Here is a 22384-nt window from a genome sequence, read left to right on the forward strand (position 1 = left end):
CATGATCTCGCAGTTTGTGGGTTCAAGCCCCATGTCAGGCTCTGTGCTGACAGCTCAGAGCCTGGATCCTGCTTCCGATTCTGTGTCTCCTCTGTCTGCCCCTCCCGTGCTCATGTTCGGTGTCTCTCTCTCTCTGTCTCTTTCTCTCTCAAAAATAAATAAACATTAAAAAAAATTTTTTTTTTAAATGGACATTTTCTCCCTCTACCACTTTTTTGAGCAAATGTTCTTTTTCATTTCTCCTTTTATTAGTTGCTCCTTTGGGGCTTTACAATGAGGGTGCCTCTTGTTTCACTCTCCTTAACTGTCTCTAGGTTGTCTCCACCTCAAGAGTCCTGATCGTCTGTATCAACCGCCTTGCTGCTGAGGCAACGTAGGCCCAGGGAAATGACTTGTGGTGCAGTGCTGGAATTAGGACTGAGGGGTCATGACCATCAGACCAGATATCTTACCACTACAGATGAGGGTAGGAGGTGGGCACAGGAACGTGGCACCAAAGGGTTAGGCCAGGCCTGGAGGCTAATCCCTGAAACCAGTACCCCAGGGCCCTTCGGGTGGGACCTTCGGGGCCAAGTGCACCCCCCTCCAAGAGGTACCTCCAAGCAGATCACCCCAGGAGAGATTTGCACCTGCGTCTCCTAAAGGAATGACTACATTTCTCTCCTTCTGCCCCTCTGCAGAGAAACTGCTCTCCCATGACAGCTTCTGTCTGAGGATTATCCACCTGGATGGCACAGTGCTTTCATCTTCTGCTCCCAGACCTCCTCTTCTTCAAAAGTGACAGTCTGACGGCAGCGTGAATATTGTGGGGACAGTTTTAACAAGAATGCCACAAGATACAGATTGGTGTCCTTGGCGTTTTGGATAACTCAGGACGAGGTTCCAGAACGGCCTTCACGGCACTTGTGGGAACGGAAGGACCTTGGGTTCCCAGATCCAACGACCAAGAAAAAAAAACCCGTCCTCTTAACAGAGAGATACTGTTTTCTCTTCCCGGCAATTCTGGCTCTCCTGCTCAGCATAAAAGAGACGAACGATATTCGCTATGTCAAGGGCAACAGCGTTTTGAGACAGAAAATAAAACTCTGAGATGGAAACGTTCAAGATGGAGAAAATCAGACGAGGGCTCCTGGTTCCAAGTCTCCATCTCACGGACATAAAAAGAGAGGCACACGGCGAATGGGTGGCCACACAACTTCCCTGAAAATGCTGGGCGTGAGTGAATTAATAGCATCCACATTCCTTGTTGGTGGAGATTTTGAGATTTGCTGTGGACCACTGGCTTACAAAGATTTTTTTTTTTTTTTTTGAATTAGAGCTGCCCCAGGGCGGAGTTTGACTTTAACTCTGACGAGACTATCTTCACAACTAACCACGAGGTAGAATCACAAAGAAAGTTCCCTGTGACCTGTCTGTAGAGCAGTGGTCTGCAAACCACGTGCGGCATCCGAACCTCTTGAGGGCTTGTGAAAACAACGCGAGTCCCAGCCTCTGAGGGTCTGAGTCCCCACATCTCCAGGGGAGACGTGGAGTGTGCATTCTGATCATGTCCCCAGGTGATGTGGACGCTGCTGGTCCACGGCCACGCTCTGAGAACCATGCCGTAAAAGCTACAGGGCTGGGGTGCCTGGAGCTCAGTGGGTTAAGCGTCCGACTTCGGCTCAGGTCATGATCTCGCAGTTCATGAGTTCGAGCCCCTTGTCGGGCTCTGTGCTGACCGTGCAGAGCCTGCTTGGGATTCTGGCTCTCTCCTCTCTCTCTGCCCCTCTCCCGTTCATACACACTCTCTCTCAAAAATAAATATTAAAAACAAAAAAAGCCACAGTGCCATACGGAGCGGCCTCTCCCTCTGGGACTGTAGAACTTACCCCCTCTCCCGGAATCGCCCTCCGCTGTGGGGAGCCACCTCGCCCAAGTCCAGGACCCCTTCTCTGTGGGTCACTTACATCTAGTGACTGGTGGATGCTGGGGCTTAGCCTCCGCCCCCGGTCCCCTGGTGAGGGCTCTGAGGGCTCCTCCCCAAGCTACAGAGCTTCCTCCCACTGCCTCCTAGCTCAGCTCCCCTCTCTGCGTGCTCCTTCCCCTTCCCCACTGGCCTTAATCCTGGAAGTACTTCCTGCGGATTCTCCCCTGCTTCCCAGGGGTTTGATGTGCCACCTCCTACAGGGAACGTCGCCTCCTTGGAGAGACCACTCCTGACCATCCATTCCTCCACTCTTCCTTGCTCTGACTTCTTGTCTTCCTAGAACTGAATACTCTGATGCCATATATTGTAGACGGACTTAACACCATCTCCTCACCCTCTTCCCTGCTGGGCTGTAAGCTCCATGAGAGCAAGGCCTCTTTGGTTCGCCGTGACATGTGTAGGGCCCAGAGCAGTGCCGGGCCCACAAGAGGCACTTCTCAAAGGGGGACCATTTTTGGGGGAGGATTTCAGACTTCACACCCTCTACTGACGTTCTAAAGTGCGGTGCTTTCTGGTGACTGCAATTCTTGTACAGGAGGAGAGCCTGGGATTCCCATTCCAGACAGAGAATTCAGCCACACCCAGTAACGGTGCTTTGGGAACAGGACGTCTCGTACGGATGTTCTGGGAAGGGCATCTCAACTTTCTTACACTGTAATTGCTTTCTTTCCCCCTTTTTCTTGGGGACTTAAAGATGCTAACTCACCCCCACCCCCATTTCCCCTCTCAGGCCCCTCTTGCTGACCCGTGGCCGGCGTCTGTCACCCACAGCCCCTGCACCCTTCTGGGCCTGCATGGAGGGAGATCTGTGGACTGGAGGGGGGCAACCGGCGGGGGCCCTCTGACCCAACAGTGTGAAAGAGCAAAGGCGGCAAAATGCTAAGAACGCTCAGTGCATCAAGTGGGGTTCTCCCTCCACCCGCCCTGCCCCGGGGGCGGTGCACAGGGTGTGGTTTCCAAGAGGGATCCTGACAGTGGAATGAGGGAGGTGCCCACCCAGGGCCTGCCAAGGCAGAGGGCTCAGCAGCCCGACAACGAGTCAAGTGCGTCCAAACAGAAGCGGAACAGTAAGTCGGCAGGGCACTTAATGGAGTGCTTAGTACTGAATAATTGAAGCCGGCTGACTCCGCTGGGATGCAGTTCATAGTTAATGGAATATTTCCTGTAAATATTATTTTCTCTTCCTGTCTCATCATCAAAAATCTTTACTAATCTGGGGAGGTGACAGTAATGCATCAATTCCCTGAGCTAAAGCCCCTGCTTCCGAAATGCTCTCGGGAACCACAGGAAGCCACACGCCTGCCCAGGGGGACAGGGGCAGACCACTGACTCTGGTTCCTTCTCCTAATGTCTCAGAGGGGACCCTGCAGTGCTCCTAATTGTGCGCCTAAGTGTACATAAAGGCGCCCCTAATTGCATATCAAATAAATAAGTAAATGCTGTCTGCTGAGTATGTAATAAGGAGCTCACTGGCATTCCTCCCCGGGGGGTGGATTTCAGTAGATGGGGGCTGGCCAGTGGGCTGCAGCCATACAGGATGATTAACAGATATTGCAGACTCTTTCTAGGGAGGTTTTTGGAGTCACGTGTTTTGTACTCTTTGTCCCCTAACGCTTACAGCCTCAGCCCTCAGGAGGGATCACTTGCACCTTCTTGGCGCCCCGTTCGGAAAGCCTTTTCTCCTGTAATTTACGATGGCTTCTGATGCTTCCACGGGGCCAGAGCGTCCACAGGTCTTCAGAGTGCAAACTGCAGCGGTGTGGCAGTTCCTGAGTGGCTCAGTGTGGCCCTGGTGGGAGCAGAGTCCTGAGCGTGGGATCACGTCCCAACACCTCTGGTCCTCACGCTTCAGGGAAGGGACACATTGTCCCAGAGCTCCAGCTTTCGGACTTTCTCGGCTTTGCTCTAAGGAATGCAAGGTCCTCCTCTAAAAGACAGAACCCTACGTGACAGGTTTCATCCAGCCTGAGCATCTCTGCCCGGCGTGATGCTGCTTCTGCCAGTGTTCATAACCAATGCCTCCTCAAATCTGTCGTTTAATTTTCATTCCAACGTTCCCAAGGAGGAAAGAGGAAAACCTCTTGCCTGTGCCGGTGCAGGTGTCTAAAAGCCACGGGGCAGCTGATCCGCGGCGTGGCACATCACCACCCACAGTCCCTTTGCGCCGCTGGAACTCAGCTCACGTCTCTTTGGCCATAAACGCAAACTAAGATGAAGCTCGAGATTCACCCCGGGTGCCCCAGTGCCGAGCCGACAAGGTTGCATTATTCCCTGAGGCCGGCAGGACGGCCACTTCGGAAATCGAGAACCTCTTACTTAGGCCAGGCAGGTCTCCCCTCGCACACAAGCACACGCACGCTACCATGGGATGTGGTAGCTAGGAGAAAATGGGATAGCATCATCTCGGCAGCTGCAAGATTTTATTTTCCGACTGCCGTGACCCTCCTTCCCCTCTTCTCACCAGTGCCAAACCCACAAAGTCAGACGCGTGGACGCTGCTGCTCCCGAACTCGCGGGCTACGTTCTCAACTGTGCGCACAAGCTGTCCAACCACAGCGGTGGAAGCAAGACAGGTGAGCTGAGGGAGCCGAGAGGGAGGTTGCAAAGTGTGACACGGTATTTTAGTAAAAACATCTCGGGGTTCAGGAGTGGGGAGGCAGACCCAGGGTGAGAGGGAACTCGTCAGTGGGTGAACGGGAGGAACGGAAGGATTTGATGAGAGCTGGTGGCAGGATATTTAAGAGCTTATAACAGGGGCACCTGAGTGGCTCAGACTGTTAAATGTCTGACTCATGATTTTGGCTCAGGTCACGATCTCAAGGTTTGTGGGTTCAAGCCCTGCACTGGGCTCGTGCTGACACTGCAGAGCCTGCCTGGGATTCTCTGCCTCCCTCTCTCTCTCTGCCTTCCCTACTCATGCTCTCTTTTTCAAAAATAAACATTAAAAAAAATGGGGCACCTGGGTGGCTCAGTCGGTGAAGCGTCCGACTTCAGCTCAGGTCACGATCTCACGGTCTGTGAGTTCGAGCCCCGCGTCGGGCTCTGGGCTGATGGCTCAGAGCCTGGAGCCTGCTTCCGATTCTGTGTCTCCCTCTCTCTCTGCCCCTCCCCCGTTCATGCTTTGTCTCTCTCTGTCTCAAAAATAAATAAACATTAAAAAAAATTTAAAAAAAACTCATATATGCAAGCAAAGGTCCATGTTCTGGGGCACATGAATGAATTATAAATTTCTATTTTGATTTAGTTCCATTTTGATTTTTTTGAGCTTTTTTGGGGGAGTGCGCGCTATTTTTCTGCACATGTAGTTCTAAAACATTTCTGAAGTTGGCCTTGAGCTTCTGAACGTAGACAAAAGTCAAAACACGGTTTTCGGGTGTCCCCACGTGTCTACCTCTTCCCGACACGTGTGCCCGGAGGACAAAGAAGCTGGTTTTCTTCTGACAAACAGCAGCAGCTTCTTCTGCAAGCTGGAGCCCATCTGTTTAGAAAGTGCGGGGAGCAGGTAGGAGCGTGTGACTAGGCAAGGACCAAAACGTTCTCTCTACTCCACCTGGGAGGTAACCCGTGCTTCACATCCCCCAAAGCCACTGGGGCTTCAGAGTGCCAACCAGAATGGCAAAGTGCACCCAACCAGGCATACCCTGGAACAAGCTAGGGTCCTGCCCATTTCTGGGCAGCAATCAGCTAGGGCTCCCGGCCTTTTAATTTTTTTTTTTTTGGTGGATCATATGGAAACGCTTGAGTGGATTCTCGCAGGACGGCTGCTGAGCGCCGCTGGCTGTGCTGATGCAGAGCCCAGGATGCCTCCAGGCCCTCCAGGGGAAAGGCAGCAGGCTCACCCCGTCACTGCCTCTACTTGAATGTTGGCTTCCAGAATGCTGGTTCCATGTGACACGGCTGCTGGAACTGGGTCAGAGTGTCAGGCAGGGCCCCTGCCTGGGCTGAAGCTACAGCCGGTGTTGCAGAAGGGCCTCCAGATGAGAGGGAGGGGTTCCTGAGTGGCGCTGGGGGCCCACCGCGGCAGTGCTGCGCCTGGCCCCTGAACAAGAGTAGCGGTGCTGCTGGAGGGCCGCCCTCGCGGGGAGCTGGCCCAGCCTGGCACCTGTGCCTCGGGGCACCGAAGCTCACTGCCTCACTGCCAGATACACCTGCGGGGCTGGGCCGACCGTCCCCAAGCTCGGAAAGGAAGCCCAGATGGCCGTGCTGGTCCTCAACTCCAGCTGCATGTAGGACCGGTCTGCGAGGCCTTCTAGATGGGCAACGGGAGGGTCAGAGGCGGGGGGCAGTGCAACAGGGTGACTGTGGCCCATGCATGTTCAGACAGTTTCGTGTCAGTTTCCAGTATTCGACTGAGACCAAGAATCACGGGCCTGGAGCCCTGGAGACAGACTCTGGGCACTTGACGCCTGCCCCTGCTGCCGGGCCCCAACCACGGCTCCGGCTTGGGTCAGGTTTCCCTGCAGACCTCACCCCACGTCTTTGCAGATACGGACGCTCGTCAGGCTAACGAAACGCGGGCCTCTCTTCCTGTCACGGGCCTTGCAGAGGACCGTTCTTATTTCACGTTCAGACTGCACATTAACATCTTAGAGAGGGCTCCCCAAATCACGTAAGGTTCGGGTCCCACCTCCGTCTCACAGGGAAGGTCACGCATGGTTGGGGAACGGAGGTCTGCTCACAGCGTGCCAAGGGTCTGTCCCTTTCCTCTGCCTGTTCGGTCTCTGGGTCAGTTATGCTTGGGAAATTCCTGACACTCTGGAGCTCCAACCGAACCCCCAGCAGCACCCCAGATGTGCCATCACGCCTCCAACTCTGCACGTCCCACACTGCCCTCCTTACGTCCTCTCACACGCCCCACTCTGGCTGGGGCCCATCTCGGATTCCCCTGTTCCGACCGCCACCCTCGCGCCTCCTACAACTGGTCAGTCCCACCTACCTTCTCACCATCTCTTCTGTGTCCCCCTCTCCACCCCTATGACTGAAGCCAAGCCTGAGCCCCCCCGCCAGCTCTGGCCCAGGCTCCTGCGAGGATGCCCCGGTTTGCGACTCCGGTCCTGATTTTCTCCAGCCCCTCGTGCACACGCTACCAGAGCGATGATTCTAAGACAGCGAGACTCCTATACGGCCTGACTCCTTTAATGCCCTCACCGACCCTCTCTTCGAGCACTTGGGAACACCAACGGCGCAATTATCACCCGCCTTGCTCCCAGAGGGGCCCGGCCAGGCCTTGGACGCATGACAAACCTCAGCACCGTCCCCTCTGCTGGGCACAGAGCAAGTACGCAACAAACGTTTTTCTGAGCGAATGAATGGTGCACGGGGACTCCGATGGCTTGGCTTGCCCTTCAATTAGCAGGAGACTCAAGAATCCCAACTCTGTCCTCAGAGGCCACGGAAGCATCAGTCGTTTCCCATAACAACTCAGTCTGAGTACAGCCAATACCCTGAATAAATTTACCGACCCTTTAACATTTTTCTTTGGCTGACCTGCATAACACATGAGAGTAAATTCTCTCATTCAATGGCTGATCACCGCCCGCCCCCCCCCCCCCCCCCTGCCCCCGTGGCATGTACTTCTCCTGATCCTGAAGCCTGCTGCACAGTCCGACAGGGATAGTTACAATTTACGGAGCGTCTGGGACATGGTGGGTGCACCAGGGACACGGTGCCCCAATCTGTCAAGTGCTATCCCATTAATTCCGCAATCTTCATGAGTATCTCAATTAGAGAAATAAAGCAGGCGTAAGCATATTAATAAATTAAAACCTGAACGCCGATGAATGCTTGTGAGCCTGTCTTTCCGATGCGCACAGGGAAAGGAGAATTCAACTGCTGCATTTTGACAAACCCTGGTCACTCTCTGCGGTGCACATTGGCTTGGATCTTCCACCAGTGTAGGTGATCAAAGGCCCGAGGGATCGTGACCAGGGTTTTGTCCAAGGATCTAGGAGGGTTCATGGCTCTTGTGAGCAGGAAAAAAAGGCCAGGCAGGTTGAAAGGAGAGGACGAGGGATGTCAAAAGAGAGAGGGAGGGAAAAGTGAATGCAAGAAGAAAAAAAAAACAAAGAAGCTTACAAAAGGCCATGTGGAAAAGGGGCAGAGGGAAAACAGGAAGAAACAGACAGTGTGGAAGAAGCATAGACCCCGTGACCGAGGAAAACACAGAGTAAAAATAACTCGGGGTCTAATTCATGCCTTGAAGGGTTTAAGGAGAAACCCAAGAGGTTTTGGATTTAGCCACGAAACAGTGTGCCCCTGGACAGGCAGGTTCCTACTGAATTGTCCCCGAGGGAGAAGTCCCCCCTCACTTGAGGCTCTCGATCTTTTCTTTGAACTTGACTGACTTACTGATCAATTGAGTGAAAATCCTCCCCAGCATGGGGCCATTTTTTTTTTTTCCCTATCATTTTAATAAAGAAGCTGGCTAAGGGCAGATGTTCAGCGGATAGTCTATGATAAGCTTGGATACACAGTATGGATTTCAGTCCTATTCGTGGATAAAAAAGCTTGGAAAGCAATCTGGAATGACATAATGGACGAATACTGCTTTCTCCCTCCTAAAGCAAGTGTGGTTTTGATAGACTTTTAATATGTATTTCAGGGTTTGAACTGCAAACCGTCTCTCCATTATTCTCTGCCAGAGGATCTGAATGACAGCTCTGGCCCAGAGATATTTTTCCATTATAATTTTTCAATTTGTTCTGGTCTGAAAAATGTGTGTAAATGAAAACAGAGAAAATTCAAGCACTGTGCCCCTTTCAAACACTCTGTTTTGTATTTACAATGACTCTGCAGACCCTGTCCTGCTTCCCTTGTTTTTTGGCAGATGACCTTATTTTTTCCAGATTTCTGATCACTTCTAATATGCCATAAAATATTTACTGGATTTGCAGGAATGCCTCTAACTCTTCTTTATTTTTCACCCTGTTTTGACTTACAATTTCTTCTTTTAGCTCCCCAGCATCCAAAACAAAACAAAACAAAACAAAACAAAACAAAACAAAACAAGGGGCGTCTGGGTAGCTCAGTCGGTTAAGTGTCCGACTTCGGCTCAGGTCATGATCACACGGCTCGTGAGCTTGAGCCCTGTGTCAGGCTCTGTGCTGACAGCTCAGAGCCTGGAGCTTGCTTCACATTCTGTGTCTCCCTCTCTCTCTGCCCCTCCCCTGCTCATGCTCTTTCTTTCTTTCTCAAAAATAAACATTAAAATGTTTAAAACAAACAAAACAAAACAAAAAACACAAAGAAACACATAAAGCAGCTTTGTAAAAGCTCCGATTGGCCTTAAGATTAAAGAGAGATGTTCTCCCCCCTTCCCAAGTACACAAAGCCCCCCCCCCCCCCCCCCCACTAGGAAATTAACAAATAGGACAGTCCTTCAAAGCCCTTTTGCCAATCTGCTTTGGGAGAGCTGGGCCAGTCTCCTTACCTTAAATAATTATAACAGCTCAGGTTTCCCTAGTGACCGGGAAAAAAAATATTTACCCGGGAACTCAGACTGGATTACTGTGGAGTAATTTGTATACACTCCAATTAGCTGGGGATTGGTAAACCTGGAGGCCCTGAGACTGCATCGTGTAATATTTTTACTCACTTCTGAGAGCCGGACACCCACAGAGGAGACCATGCTTACCTTCCTCGGCTTCACTTTATCGTGGTAGTCATACTGGAAGATTCCTTTGTAGCTCAGTCCCAGCCACCACGGTATCCCCTGCTTGTCCTAGGACATCGAAATGAGTATAGGTAAATACAGGGCCAGAGAACACACACAGGGATGGAGAGAAGGCCTCCGGGCTCGTCCGATGACAAAGGAAAATGTAAATCCCTTGAGATGGATGGAGCCCACCTCCTACTTTTCACTTAACAGATGTGCCCCCTCATCAGACTGTGCTCAGTTATGTGAACCAGTGCCCTGGAGAATGCCCTGGGGTGGGGACCCAGCTCTGTTCCCAGCCAGCAGCACGCTGTGGTGCTTCCCCCTTTATGAGTAGGTAGTGAAGGCTTGTTCTTTGTCCTTCTTGTAAGGCTTTGGGTTTCAAGAGAATCCGAGAGATGCTGAGCATTCTCATAAAACGACCTTCTGAGCAGAGAAACGGTCATCGGCTGTCACAGCTAGAAGGGACCATGAACACCACAGAAGGGGACTCCTCTAAAAAACTTTTTTTTTAAGATTTAATTGTTTTTAGAGAAGTCTGAGGTTCACAGCAAAATGGAAAGGTAAGTACAGAGGTTCCCCATACCCCCCCCCCCCCCCCACATGCAGAACCTCCCCCACTATCAACCTCCCCCACCGGAGGGGAACATTCATTACACCTTGACGAACCTACACGGATACATCATGGTTACCCAAAGTCCAGAGTTTACATTAGAGTTCATTCTTGGTGGTGAACTCTGTGAGTTTGGACGAATGCATAATGATGTGTATCTACCATGATGATAATATACAGAGTGGTAGCCTCATTGCCCCAAAAATCCTCTGTACTGCCTCTTCACCCCTTCTTCTCCCCCCTCCCAGGTTCTGGAAGCCAGTTTTGCCTCTTCCAGAATGTCATCTAGTTGGAATCATACAGTATGCAGCCTTCGGCTTGGTTTCTTGCACTCAGTAGCACGCATTTAAGATTCCTCCAATTAAAAAAAAAAAATTAATGTTTATTTTTGAGAGAGAGAGAGAGAGCGAAAGAGAGAGACAGTGGGGAGTGGGGGCAGAGAGAGAAGGAGACACAGAATCCGAAGGGGGCTCCAGGCTCTGAGCTGTCAGCACAGAGCCTGAAATGGGGCTCAAACCCACGGACCGTGAGATCATGACCTGAGCCGAAGTCGGATGCTCAACCGACTGAGCCATCCAGGCACCCCAAGATTCCTCCAATTTTAACGACCAAGAAATCAAAGCAAACGGTTGGTCCTGCTCTACTCAGGGCCCACCCCCCAGCCCTCCAGCAGACCAATGGCAGTGCAGGGTGGGCGGGGGCCACCCTGCAGTCCTGCTCCCCTTAAGAGATCAGCTGGATTGTGTGACTCGTGCCATCTTGGACAAAGTAGCAAAATCAAGGCCCAGACCTTCTGGGAACCGAATCAGAAACACCAAGCCCCTCTGCCCACTCCTTTAATAGAGATCCCTTGCCACCAGATTGTAAAGTGTGATCCTACATCCAAGGAGGAGGGGTCTGAGCTGTTAACTAAAGGTCCTGAAAGCTAGGAGCTGACACAGGGCATCCCCAGCAGCCTTCCCCTAGATTTGTCCTAACTGCCACACCTGCTAATAACCGCGGACCCCATTGTCTCGACAACTCGAAATTGGCTTCATGGTTTTTAAATCCTCACGAGTTATTTGAAGGTAAGCACAAAGATAAAAGGGCAGAGAAACAAGTTTTGAATTTTTAGAAGTTTCAGGGTATGTAATTTCCTAAGATAGTCCTTTAAAGGTATAAAAAAAAGCTCTGTCCCTGGAAAGTGTCTCTGTGTCCTACATCAGTCTCTGAGGGCAACACAGGAGGGAACTCAGTGCCACCACAGCTTTGGGTGTCACCACACCAGAGAATACGGCAGCTGTGAAATCGGGAGGCCACCGACTGCGGGGCTCGATACAGTCGTTTGGGCTTGCGTGGATACGTGCGCTCTGTCTCCACCTGAGGAGGAGAACCCTGGCTTCAGCCTGGAGGTCCCAAGAGGCCAACACACAAGCACTTCCGGCACTCTGGAAATCACGAGGTCTGTTTCTGGTCTCTCGCAAACTGCAGAAAAGCACGTTCCCGAAGTTTTATTGTAAGGCAGAAAGCATATATGTATCACGGGCTCCCTTACTGTCAAACTCCAGGGCTGACGAAGAGATGGGACACGGGTTTACGCAAGTAAAAGACTGAATGACGTCCCTGCGCAGAGACATCCACTCTATCCATGACAATCTCTCTCGGCAGTCTAACATCTGTCTTCCAACAGATGTCTGTCTGTCCAACAGACAGTCTTCCAACAGACTTTCGTCGGGGGGGCCGGAGGGGTGAATTTCAGAATCTCTATTTTCAGTATGAGCGATGGAGGTGAGCTCAAATTATGAACACACAGCAGATGAGAGAGCCTAGTCCAGGGGATTTCTTATCCCTATTCTTGGGCACAGCCCCCTTTGCTGCACGTCCCCACAGAATATTCCCACAATGGAGAGGAGTTTCTATGAAATGCATCTTGTAACAACTATTGTTGGATCCCAAGATTTCCTTTATGGTAACCAGATGGTGAAGGGGATGTAGACTCTACAACCCTCACTGGCTGTGTGTGGAACGCTGGCAGCCAGCGCGGGGAATTTTGAGCCTCAGGTCATATCATAAAGTGTCCAATTTCCCTTGGGGGAGCCGACTGCCCGCTGACTTCAATGGGCACATCTCAAGGTGCCACCTCATAGAGAGCTGGTCTCCACAGTGGATTCACCTTCCTCGAGTGGGACAGGAGACGCTAAAAAGGCCAGGGGACACTCCTCATGACAGACTTACAGCTCAGGCTTGAGAACTTCTGGGCAGGAATGGCTGGGACAGTTCTAAGAGTTCCATAAATGATGGAGAAGAGGGATTAAGGCTTCCCTCGGTGGGGAGAGCTTTGGTAGGACATCAGGAAGAATTTAACCATTCCAGGCTTTAAAAGATCCTGAGCTGACAGTCGGTGAAGCATCTGACTTGGGCCCACATCATAATCTCACAGTTCGTGAGTGGGAGCCCCGCGTCGGGCTCTGTGCTGACAGCTCGGAGCCTGGAGCCTGCTTTGGATTCTGTGTCCCCCTCTCTCTCTGCTCCTCCCCCGTGCTCTCTCTGTGTCTCTCAAACATAAATAAACATTAAAAAAAAGACCTCAGCTGAGCTGCTGGGTAGGACTGGGGTTCCCGCGTGTGCCTCATAACCGGGCTCCGCAAATACAGTTCCAACATTCATTCCCATCACGGAAGGGGGACATGCAACTACCCAATTCAATTCTCAATAAACACTTATTTAGTCAATATTTACCGAGTATCTACTATGTGCCAGGCACTTACAGGGCTCCAGGAATGAAAAAAGGAATGCAACACACTGTCCTGGCCATTGGAAGGCTGCACTTTAGCGGAAGATACAGGCAACGAAACATACAAAGTGCTGTGCGAGCCGCAATGAGTGACACAAAGATAAATGTAGCAGAGAGTACGTTCTAGTCCAAGGGAATTAAAAATACAGCTGGATGGAAACACGGGCAAGCGAATCTCAGGTTGGCTGGTTGAACTGTCTAGCATTCAGAAATGTTTTCATTTCAGCTGGACTTTGGGCAAGGACTTAATCTTTCCATGTTGGGGTCAATTAAAGAAGGGAAATTATCCTGTCTCACCACAGATAAGGGCACATGGGCATGTCATTATCTATTATTTCAAGGAAGGGATCCCAGTCTGGAGCATTACGGTAAAATCAAGAAAAATTGAGCACAGGGTTCATGTTCCATGGGACTTGCCATCACAACATTTAAGAAGACACATCTTGTCTTCTTAAACAGCCATGAGCTTAATTTGTCAGCCTCTAATGCCGGCCCTCCTCCTCCAAAATTGCCTGTGTGGCATTTGACCACCAAGAAAAACATTGCTGATTCTGCTTAAGGTTTTTGTTCTCCACAGTTCACTGCCTTCAGAGGGAATATTCCTACTGAGAGGCTCTGCAGTCCTGACGTCCCAGGATTCTTCTGAGAATCAAAGGAAGAAGGGACTCATTATACCCACTTTGCACAAGAGAACATGAGTTTTGGTAAGTGACTGCATCAAGTCTTCCGACGTGGGGGGAATGTTCCAGCGCCCCAACCCTCCTCAGCACACAATCATCTCGAGCAAGTCCTCTATCATGCCTATCCGTCCCCACCCCCCAAAATCTTCAGTAAGATTAAAAAGGGAAAACTGAGAAGTGTTTCTGGTTTTTTTTAGGGCAGGCTTGGTACTTACTTTCACTGCATAATAGTGAACCCCGTAGGTTGGGAGAGACTCCACGATGCTCATGTAGCTGGGAAGAGAGAACACACACACACACACACACACACACACACAGGTGGTTATTCGGCAGGTCTGGAATCAGAGACATATTTATGTGTGCGCGTGACAAAGCTCTCAGAGTGATTATTTACCTGAAAATTGAAACTGAACCCTCGTCGCCCCCCCGGGAGTTATGTGTCTTTGCGAACAGAACTGAACAACCCTGCCACATGCTGTATGAACACACACAAACACAGCCTCGTGGGCACTGGGAGAGGCCACTTACTTTACAATTGCTTGACCTCTGGTCTGGCCGTTCAGTTTCTTGTAGTGCTCAATGACTCGGTCCTCACTAGAATTGCAACACAAAGACGGTGTTACATACGGTCCCTAGGTCAACGGTCAGCACCCTGCTGACGGAGAACCTTCTTCCGAACCTGAGCAACGTCCTGAGAAGTTCCAAGGAGCCAACAGCTCCTGGAGAAAGGATTTGTCCTGAAGTGGCATTTCTGAACTCAGCCTAAGTGAGGTGTTTTGGGCTACAGCTTTACTTGGGGTCAGCTCCCTGCAAGAAATGCTACCATGGCAGATGAGGAAGAAGCAGTGAGCATGTGTCTCCCTGGAGAGGGACACAGAGCCGGGGACAAGAAGAGGCCGGCTGGCTGGGGATCAGGGGGGACGCTGTGGCAGAATGCCCGCATCTTCCTCGTCCTCTGCATCCCCTGGATCCTGTCTGCACACGGCCTCACAGGGGAGGGCAGGCGCTGACCTCAATAGAATGCCCACGTCTTCCCTATCATGAATTAGTGGTCAGTGTTGAGGGCTCCCAAGGAGGATGGAAAGTTCTGGAATTTGGGCCTGGCTAACACAATCCATGAGGCAATCCAAGGCCCAGAGAAGCCCTGGGAAACAATGAGGCAGCTACCAGAAGTGAGATGGGAACGCCACGATGTCCTGAAATCTAAGCTCTAAAACAGCAAGAGACTGGCTTGTGCCTTGGGAGACACCCGCCAGCCAAACCCCTCTTTGACAGGGTGGGGGGCACGAAGGGACTCTCTGAGAAGGGACTCTGGTGCCCAGACAGCCATGGCGGCTGAAGCACAGAGCCAACCTGGGGAGTCACAGGGAAAGCACATCCCACCTGCAGAGGAGTCAAGTCCAAAAGACCCGGCCTCCGTGACCTGGCCACACCGCCAGGAGCCTCATTCGTCCTCTTTCTCCCCACCCCTTTCTCACCCCAGGCCCGTGGGCTTCATGACAGGAGGCAATGAAGGAGGGATGAACCCTCAAGACCTCCTTGGTTGGCCTTCATTATTTATTATGAATTTGGTATTCCAGAGTTGATCTAAAGCCTTATTTGCCAACTTTTTGTTTTTCTTTCTTTAGGAAAAAAAGAAAGGCCATTTCTGAGGGCCATGTGTTCTGTATGTTCACTAACTACCAAGTGGGGGTAATTTATTGACTTTCTGATCGCTCTCTGAATCTTCAACGGGTCTCTCTTCATTTTAGTATTCCGAAATCTGGTGTACGTGAAGATTACCTGACTTGACAAGAAAGCACTTTTCTAAACACCCCAAACAGGAACTGGCTAGCTCCAAGGAGGCTTCCTTTGGCTGGAGAGTCGTTTCGGTGGTTCCTGGACACCTGTTCAGAGAGGGGCAGATGCCCCTTTCTCCTTGGCTCCCAGACAACCCCTCCGCTTTGAGTGTGACAGAGCCCTTCTCCTGAGCGAAGTCTCCAGCAGCGTCGTGTTCGGGCTGGCCCCCCCACCTCACCAGACCTTCAGAGCGAGACCTTCAGGGTCTGCTCTTCTCTCTCCCTGCCCACCCCCTCAATCAGCGGCTGGGTTGGGCGTGTTTCCTAGCACAGGGTTTCGAATTCTGTGAGGTCAACCTGTGGATCCAGGGGTAAGCAACTCAGGGGCGACAGGAGCCAATTTCCTTCCCAGTTTGGGGAGAGAAGGTCCCCGGGCGGCGAAGGCGAGATAAAAATCAACGTAGGGCTGTAGCTGCGAACACAGTCGAGGCTTAGACAAACACTGGTTAAAGTCAGAAACGCCGTCAGGCAGCTGTTCAGCTGTTTGCCAACTAAATGGCTTCTCAGGGCTTGACAGCTGCAGGAATCTGCCACCCCTCGTTTCTCTGTACCTCCTGATGACCCAGGCCATCTGTGAGACCACGGTATGCAGCTTCTCCTTCCCCAGCTCTCCCCGCTCTGAAACACCATGGACCCAGCACGCGCCATGCTCACTGAGAACCCACTCAGCTCCCTGCCCCCCTCCTCCTTCCTCTGGAATTTACAGATAGCCCAAGTGCACTGGCTCTGTGGACAGTTTCCCAGCTACCCTGGATCTCTGGTATGGAGTTATCAGTGGGATAACTGTAAAAAAGGCACCAGCCACAGAATCCCAAAACACTATTTGGAGGACACTGTGTTACATAGAGGAGGAAGACAGATGATTCCGGCCGACTGTGCCTAGCCACGTCATTCTGGGAGATCATCTCTCTGCAGGCAGCAGCCCAGAAAACCCACGGGGATGGAGATATGGTTCCCTGTCTTGCAGGAGCCATCGCCTGCACTGGTCAGTGATTTTGGAGTAAAGATAGATGCCCCTGCATACCCTGTAGGGGTGGTTCGGCCGGGGGGGTGTTGTCCAGCATTTGCAAGCCAGTCCCTTGAGAGAATCCAGGTCAGGGCCCTGCTACTGCTCTGTTCTATGGCCCTGGGCGCGTAATTCTAACCGTCTGCGTCACCTGTCCCCCGATAGGGAAATCCCATGGAATAGAAGTCCAAGCCGGTTACACGCTTGGGGAAAATTAGCAGAAAGCATTACTGCACGATTACTCAGCATTATGATGTACCTTTCACTACATGCTAATTGCATTATGTGACTTCTTACTTCTGCTCTTGCTTACAGTCTGGATCCAGTAGGTATGGTTAATTCCGCTTTATGGGTGGGAAATTGAGGCAGCAGAGAAGTAACTGAAACTTCCCGGGCTGTCATTACCCTACTATTCAGAGACGTGGCTGGGATTCTAAACCCCACGGCTTTGCTCTCTAAGCTGTGATGCCTTTTCCGACTAGTGTGGACGGGCTCCCTATGGCTTAGTCCAGCCTAAGGGTTGTCTGCCGCATCCGTGAAGTCTAGCGAGAGCGGGAGAGCCTGGAAGAAGGGCAAATATCCGTCGCCCTTCAGGGACGATCAGGGCAACGTGAGGCTGTGGGCGACCCGACAGACTGTGGTGTCAGAGCGAGTGAAAGTCTCTTCCACCGACAAGGGGTCATGGTTAATCGTAGGGATGCGTGATGATGCTGTGGCCGAGGAAAGTCTACGGACACGCAAGTCTGTCTCCGGTCTACGAAGCACGAATAGCATTTATCCCTTCCTGAAGTCTTTGCTTTTTAGAAATCCAAATGAGTAGGTTGGAATATAGAGACCGACTTCAACCAGCCAACTGCAGTGAATAAGGCATTTTTTCGGTAATGCACCAACAAGATGGGCCATGCGGCTGGCGTGTCTGTGCATAGGCTGGGCTGTGCTCCCTGAGGGCACCTGTTTCAAAAATCTCACTTCCTCCGTTCCGTGTCTTCCCCGTGAGTACACACAGGGGCACGGGTGCCACTGGGTCCAAGTGAGGCCCAGGGAAAGCGCTGGCCGGGCCCCAGAGATTGGAGGGGTGTCGGTAAAGACGAAGCTGTTCATATGAACACAAAAGACGAGCGCGACATGAAGGAAGACATTTCTGTATTGGAAGTAACATGTGGGCGTGGAACAGACTGTGGAGATCACGAGAGAGAGACACACACACAGAGACTGAGAAGGAGCTGGTAAGCATAGGGTGGACATGCCGGGAGACGGATGAGGAGGTCGCTGAGGGATGGTTTAGATTAAAAGCAACTCTGACCCCAGAAAACCCAGCCCCCACCTGGCAAATTCATCCCCTTCGTGCAGGAACTACTGATCTCCAGAACCATATTCTCGTGTCTCTAACTCTTTCACCATTGGTTTCCCCAATATGAACAGCTGGTGGGGGAGGGGGACACGGACGATGAGGCCCAGGGGACACAGGGGACCGGGGAGAGGGCGGCACGGCTCCATGAGCGAGGGGACAGGAGCGTCGTCTGTTGGTGTGCACAGGTGCAGGCCGCCAAGCTGGCAGGCGTGGGAGCGGACACGCGAACGGGTGAGTCTGCAGGTGAGACAGATTCTGTCCCTGGGGGGGCAGGTTAGGATTCTATAAAGCCACTATGTATCCACCTCTATGTTTGTGCAGGACGTGCGGCAAAAAACCAGCTCAGAGAGACGAGATGGTGGGGGACGGGTCGTGCCAGCGCCCCGGGGGCAGGGGGGCTCTCTGCCCCTGGGACTCAGCGTCTCATTTCTGCTCCCGCTGCCCCATCGCTTGGTCTCTTGAGGAGAAACGACCTGTGGCCCAGAGTTGAACCCGCTAGTGCCGTGTGCATCACCACCCGCCCTAACCCAGCCATTGGAATCTCTGGGAGCCACCTGAATAACTGAGCCACTAGTGTGCTGCCTGCAAAAGGGTCCAGACGAGACGAAATGTTAGCAATCCAGACGTTGCACAAAGCAGATTCAAGAGGTGCTTACAAGCGTCGCATGTTACAGTTTATCAGGACTGACCTGCGACTTTTGTTTTATTATTACTGCTTTTGTTGTTGTTGTTAATAAAAGCACTCATTGTTTGTTGCCAAGGACTCAGAAGGAACACGAGGGCCATGGCAGTGCACTCCTCCTGGGTCGGTGGTGAGGGCCACCCGGGGACACAGGCCCCACCCGATCGTGACCAGAACCACAATCCAGGACCCTTTCGAGTGCCTGTTTTGTTCGGAATCAGTGATCCGGGGCCTGACGGATGAACTAGGGTGTAATGTTCCACGGCGGCCAAATCAGGAGATAAGAAACATTGTGGGAAAATCAAAGAATCAATCTCTCTCTTCTGCAAATGAAAAAAAAAAAAAAAAAACCCGCAGTTCTCCCACATCTCCAAACCTCACACATCCTGTCATCAAATGACAGGGATTCCAGAATGAAACTCGAGCAGCACATGAAAGGGTCTCCAAGGAGGCAAAGCATCCAAAGTGAAATTTTAGACAGTTTTTTTTTTTTTCTTAAGAGAAAGAAAATAGAAAATGGCAAACCATGCCACTTAAATACATGCTGAAAATGGTCTGGCCAAGACCTAAGCCGCTTCTACAAGTTGGAGTGGGGCCGGCTGGGGTCCTGGTGCCCCGGCCCCTAGTGCCCCGGGAGGGCTCGCTCCTGATGGGTGCGCTGAGGGGGTGCAGCTTACCAGTAGGCCAGGGAGGGGTGCTCCTTCAGGGCTTGAGTGGGGAGCGCCGGCAGCTTCTTTAAGTCACTCCTCACCACCTCATTGCTGGAAGACAGGGAGGGCACACAGGCAATGCCAAGGAATGGTTCACCCTCCGAGAAAACCACCGCACTGTGTGATCCACCGAGCCCCGCCCCGGGGGCCTCAGCCGAGACCCCACATCTGTTCCCTTTTTTTTTTTTTTTTTTTTTTTTAATTTTTTTTTTCAACATTTTTTATTTATTTTTGGGACAGAGAGAGACAGAGCATGAACGGGGGAGGGGCAGAGAGAGAGGGAGACACAGAATCGGAAACAGGCTCCAGGCTCCGAGCCATCAGCCCAGAGCCTGACGCGGGGCTCGAACTCACGGACCGCGAGATCGTGACCTGGCTGAAGTCGGACGCTCAACCGACTGCGCCACCCAGGCGCCCCACATCTGTTCCCTTTTAATGAAAACTGGACGGGGGGGGTAGGAAGGGGTGCTCCCTTTTAATTGATTGATTTAATACAGAGGAAAGAGAACACACGAGGTGCAGAGCCCAGCAGGCCTCTCCTCTGGGGCACAGAACAGGACAGGGCATCGTGCTCACAGATGGCCCGTACGTGGAACGGGGCACACGCCCAGGGCCCCTGAGCAGCACGAATCTGGGAAGAGAAGGGTCGCCAGTGTCCGTGGGAGAAGCTCCTGGGGTCCCATCACAGGCTCTGGGGGCCCCAACGGGCAACGTGACTGCTTCTCCTTGAGAGCTGTTTCCCTCAAGAACACACAATGCTGGTTTTCTCTGCTTGGATCGTCTGCACACTGGAGACTGTTGTCCAAAATATGAGAAAAAAAAAAAACCTTCTGCTTTTGGGCCACCTGGGCGGCTCAGTTGGTTAAGCATCAGGCTTTGGCTCGGGTCACGATTGCACAGTTCTTGAGTTCGAGCCCCAGCATCGGCTCGCTGCTGTCAGTGTGGAGTCGGCTTCAGATCCCCTGTCTCCCTCTCTCTGTGCCCCTCCCCTGCTCGTTTCTCTCTCCCTCTCTCCAAAATAAATAAAGATAAAAAAAAAGAAAGAATGAAAGAAAGAAAGAAAGAAAGAAAGAAAAAGAAAGAAATGACTCTTGCTTTTGACAAAACCTGGAAATGACTCCAAGAGTGGGAAGTGGATTATCTGATCCTAGACGCAGGTCCTGGCACCAGAAATTCTGTCCCCACCCGCCCCCCCCAGCTCCCATGTTGTCAGGTTAGAAGGACACTTAAAACTCCCCTAGTTGTAACCAGGCTTCTTCAGAGGCTTGACTCCTCTCTGCACCCTCAACAGACCTGCATCCCCGCTGGGCCAGGGCACTGGGGTCTGCACGCACTCTTCACCTCCAGAGGCAATTACTGGCCTCCTCCTTGGGATGGCTTTGGCCTTTAGAGCGGCTCACGGCCCCTGCCCCGCTGGCAAGGGCTCACCCCGTGGAGCCTGCCTTGGTCCACAGTTCTAACCAAGGCCACAGTAGCAGCTTCTGTGCTCCTCGCACAGAGCAAGGCAGATGCTGGCCCCTGGGAGGCTGAGCGATAACACCAAGACAGCAAGGAGACAAGAGCTCAGGAAGTACATGTGAAGGAAGGACAGAAGGGCAGCACAGTCACAGATGGGGAGCTCCTGAGGCAGCTGGACAGCAGACACTCTGACATCCATGCCGCAGACTGGAGGATGTGCCCTTTGGGAGAACCCACCCTCCCGGAAATGCTGCCCCGGGCAACGGATCACAGCGGCTACCCTTTGCATACCAAGTGCCAGTGGGCAAACCATTCCAGGACTTTCCGCTCGGTTCATTTATGTGGTGACAGAGAAACACACTGGGCGGGGGGGGGGGGGGGGGGGGGGGGGGGGGGGGGGGCGGGGGGGGCGGGGGGGGGACACAGCTGCTCTCAGGGTGCTTTCCAAGTGGTCTGAGAAATGGTGTCAGTGGTGTTTCTGAACAGCCGACCAGAAGAACAGCTCAACGTGTTACCATATGATTCAACAAAACCAAGCACTACAGCTGCTGTCACCTACGTGGTAAGGCAAGGATTTATCAATTAATCGTTAAAAAGTTGAAGGTATTTGGGGAGCCCCTGCTAGATGGGAAAACAGTGTAGGGGGCTCCAAAAAAGATAAGGCACAGTCTTTATCCAAAAGGTGCTCGCGAGTTAGCAGGGCGGCATGAGCACAAACAGAAAGATTACTGATTAAAGGCAGTAGTCGATCACGTTGATTTAAAAAACGCATGCGATAGCTCAGAGGAGAGAGAGCCCCTGTGAGCTCTGGTGGAAGCAGCAGCTTTGGGGCAGGGCCTGGGTGGAGAAAAAAAATAGGAGTATCATTTTCATGGAGTTCACACGTACCCAGTAGGCAACGGCCAGCCACTGGGGGTTTTCAAATGGGTGAGCCCCCTGTGTTTGGGAAAATTCAGTTCCCAAGCAGGGTTTGGAATTTTTACTCGCATCCTATTAAGGCATCGTTCAAGCAAATACTCAGTTCACCGAACACCTGAGAGCCCTCGGGGATGAATTTCCGGATCTCGCCTCCCCTGTTTCACCACAGGCACCCTGAGAACAGGGCTTCGATTCACTGATCATCAGCGGCACCTTACCTATCAAAAGCTACTCACTCTTGTGGGATGAACTTGTGCTGGCCGAAGCCGCGGGGGGAGCAAATTCAGCTGAAGCTGGAGTTTGGGTTTTCTCACACTCATCACATTTAGAGTATATTTGGGGAAGGAGGAAGGTAAAGGAGGAAGGGATTGTCTTACGCATCAAACACTAGTTTGTTGGCAAACAAGTTTCCCCGATGACCATCGCAGGCTTGATTTCCTGGCGGGAGCCTGCCGTGGCTTCTCCAGCTCTCCCCCAGGGCAAGGTCACACGGACAAATACAACAAGAAATCACGAAGGCGTGAAGCCCATCCAAATCCATTACATTCTGGAAGGGATCCATGGCTCTTAATCCTTCCCACAGGACAGCTATGTAGAAATGTTTTATTTGCCTTTCTGCTGTCTGTAAACATCTGTGCTAACTTAGAGGTGGTCAGCCCAGCGAAATGATCTGGCCCCACTCTGTGGCCACGTATCGGACGGCTGCCCTGATGGCAGACCCGGTCGCTGCATCTC

The 22384-nt window shown here is 52.0% G+C and overlaps 1 protein-coding gene across 1 annotated transcript in view; it reads right to left on the reverse strand.

Moving 5' to 3' along the window:
- Positions 1–22384, reverse strand: part of FRMD4A (FERM domain containing 4A) — a 168522-nt gene that overhangs the window by 77565 nt on the left and 68573 nt on the right. The window contains exons 7-10 of the mRNA XM_049624448.1: positions 19241–19324; positions 14215–14280; positions 13902–13959; positions 9600–9686 (exon numbers count right to left, since the gene is read on the reverse strand). Coding sequence (XP_049480405.1) covers positions 9600–9686; positions 13902–13959; positions 14215–14280; positions 19241–19324 — 295 coding nt within the window. The remainder of the gene's footprint in view (positions 1–9599; positions 9687–13901; positions 13960–14214; positions 14281–19240; positions 19325–22384) is intronic.

Source organism: Panthera uncia, chromosome B4, assembly GCF_023721935.1.
Source record: "Panthera uncia isolate 11264 chromosome B4, Puncia_PCG_1.0, whole genome shotgun sequence".
Lineage (NCBI taxonomy): Eukaryota > Metazoa > Chordata > Mammalia > Carnivora > Felidae > Panthera > Panthera uncia.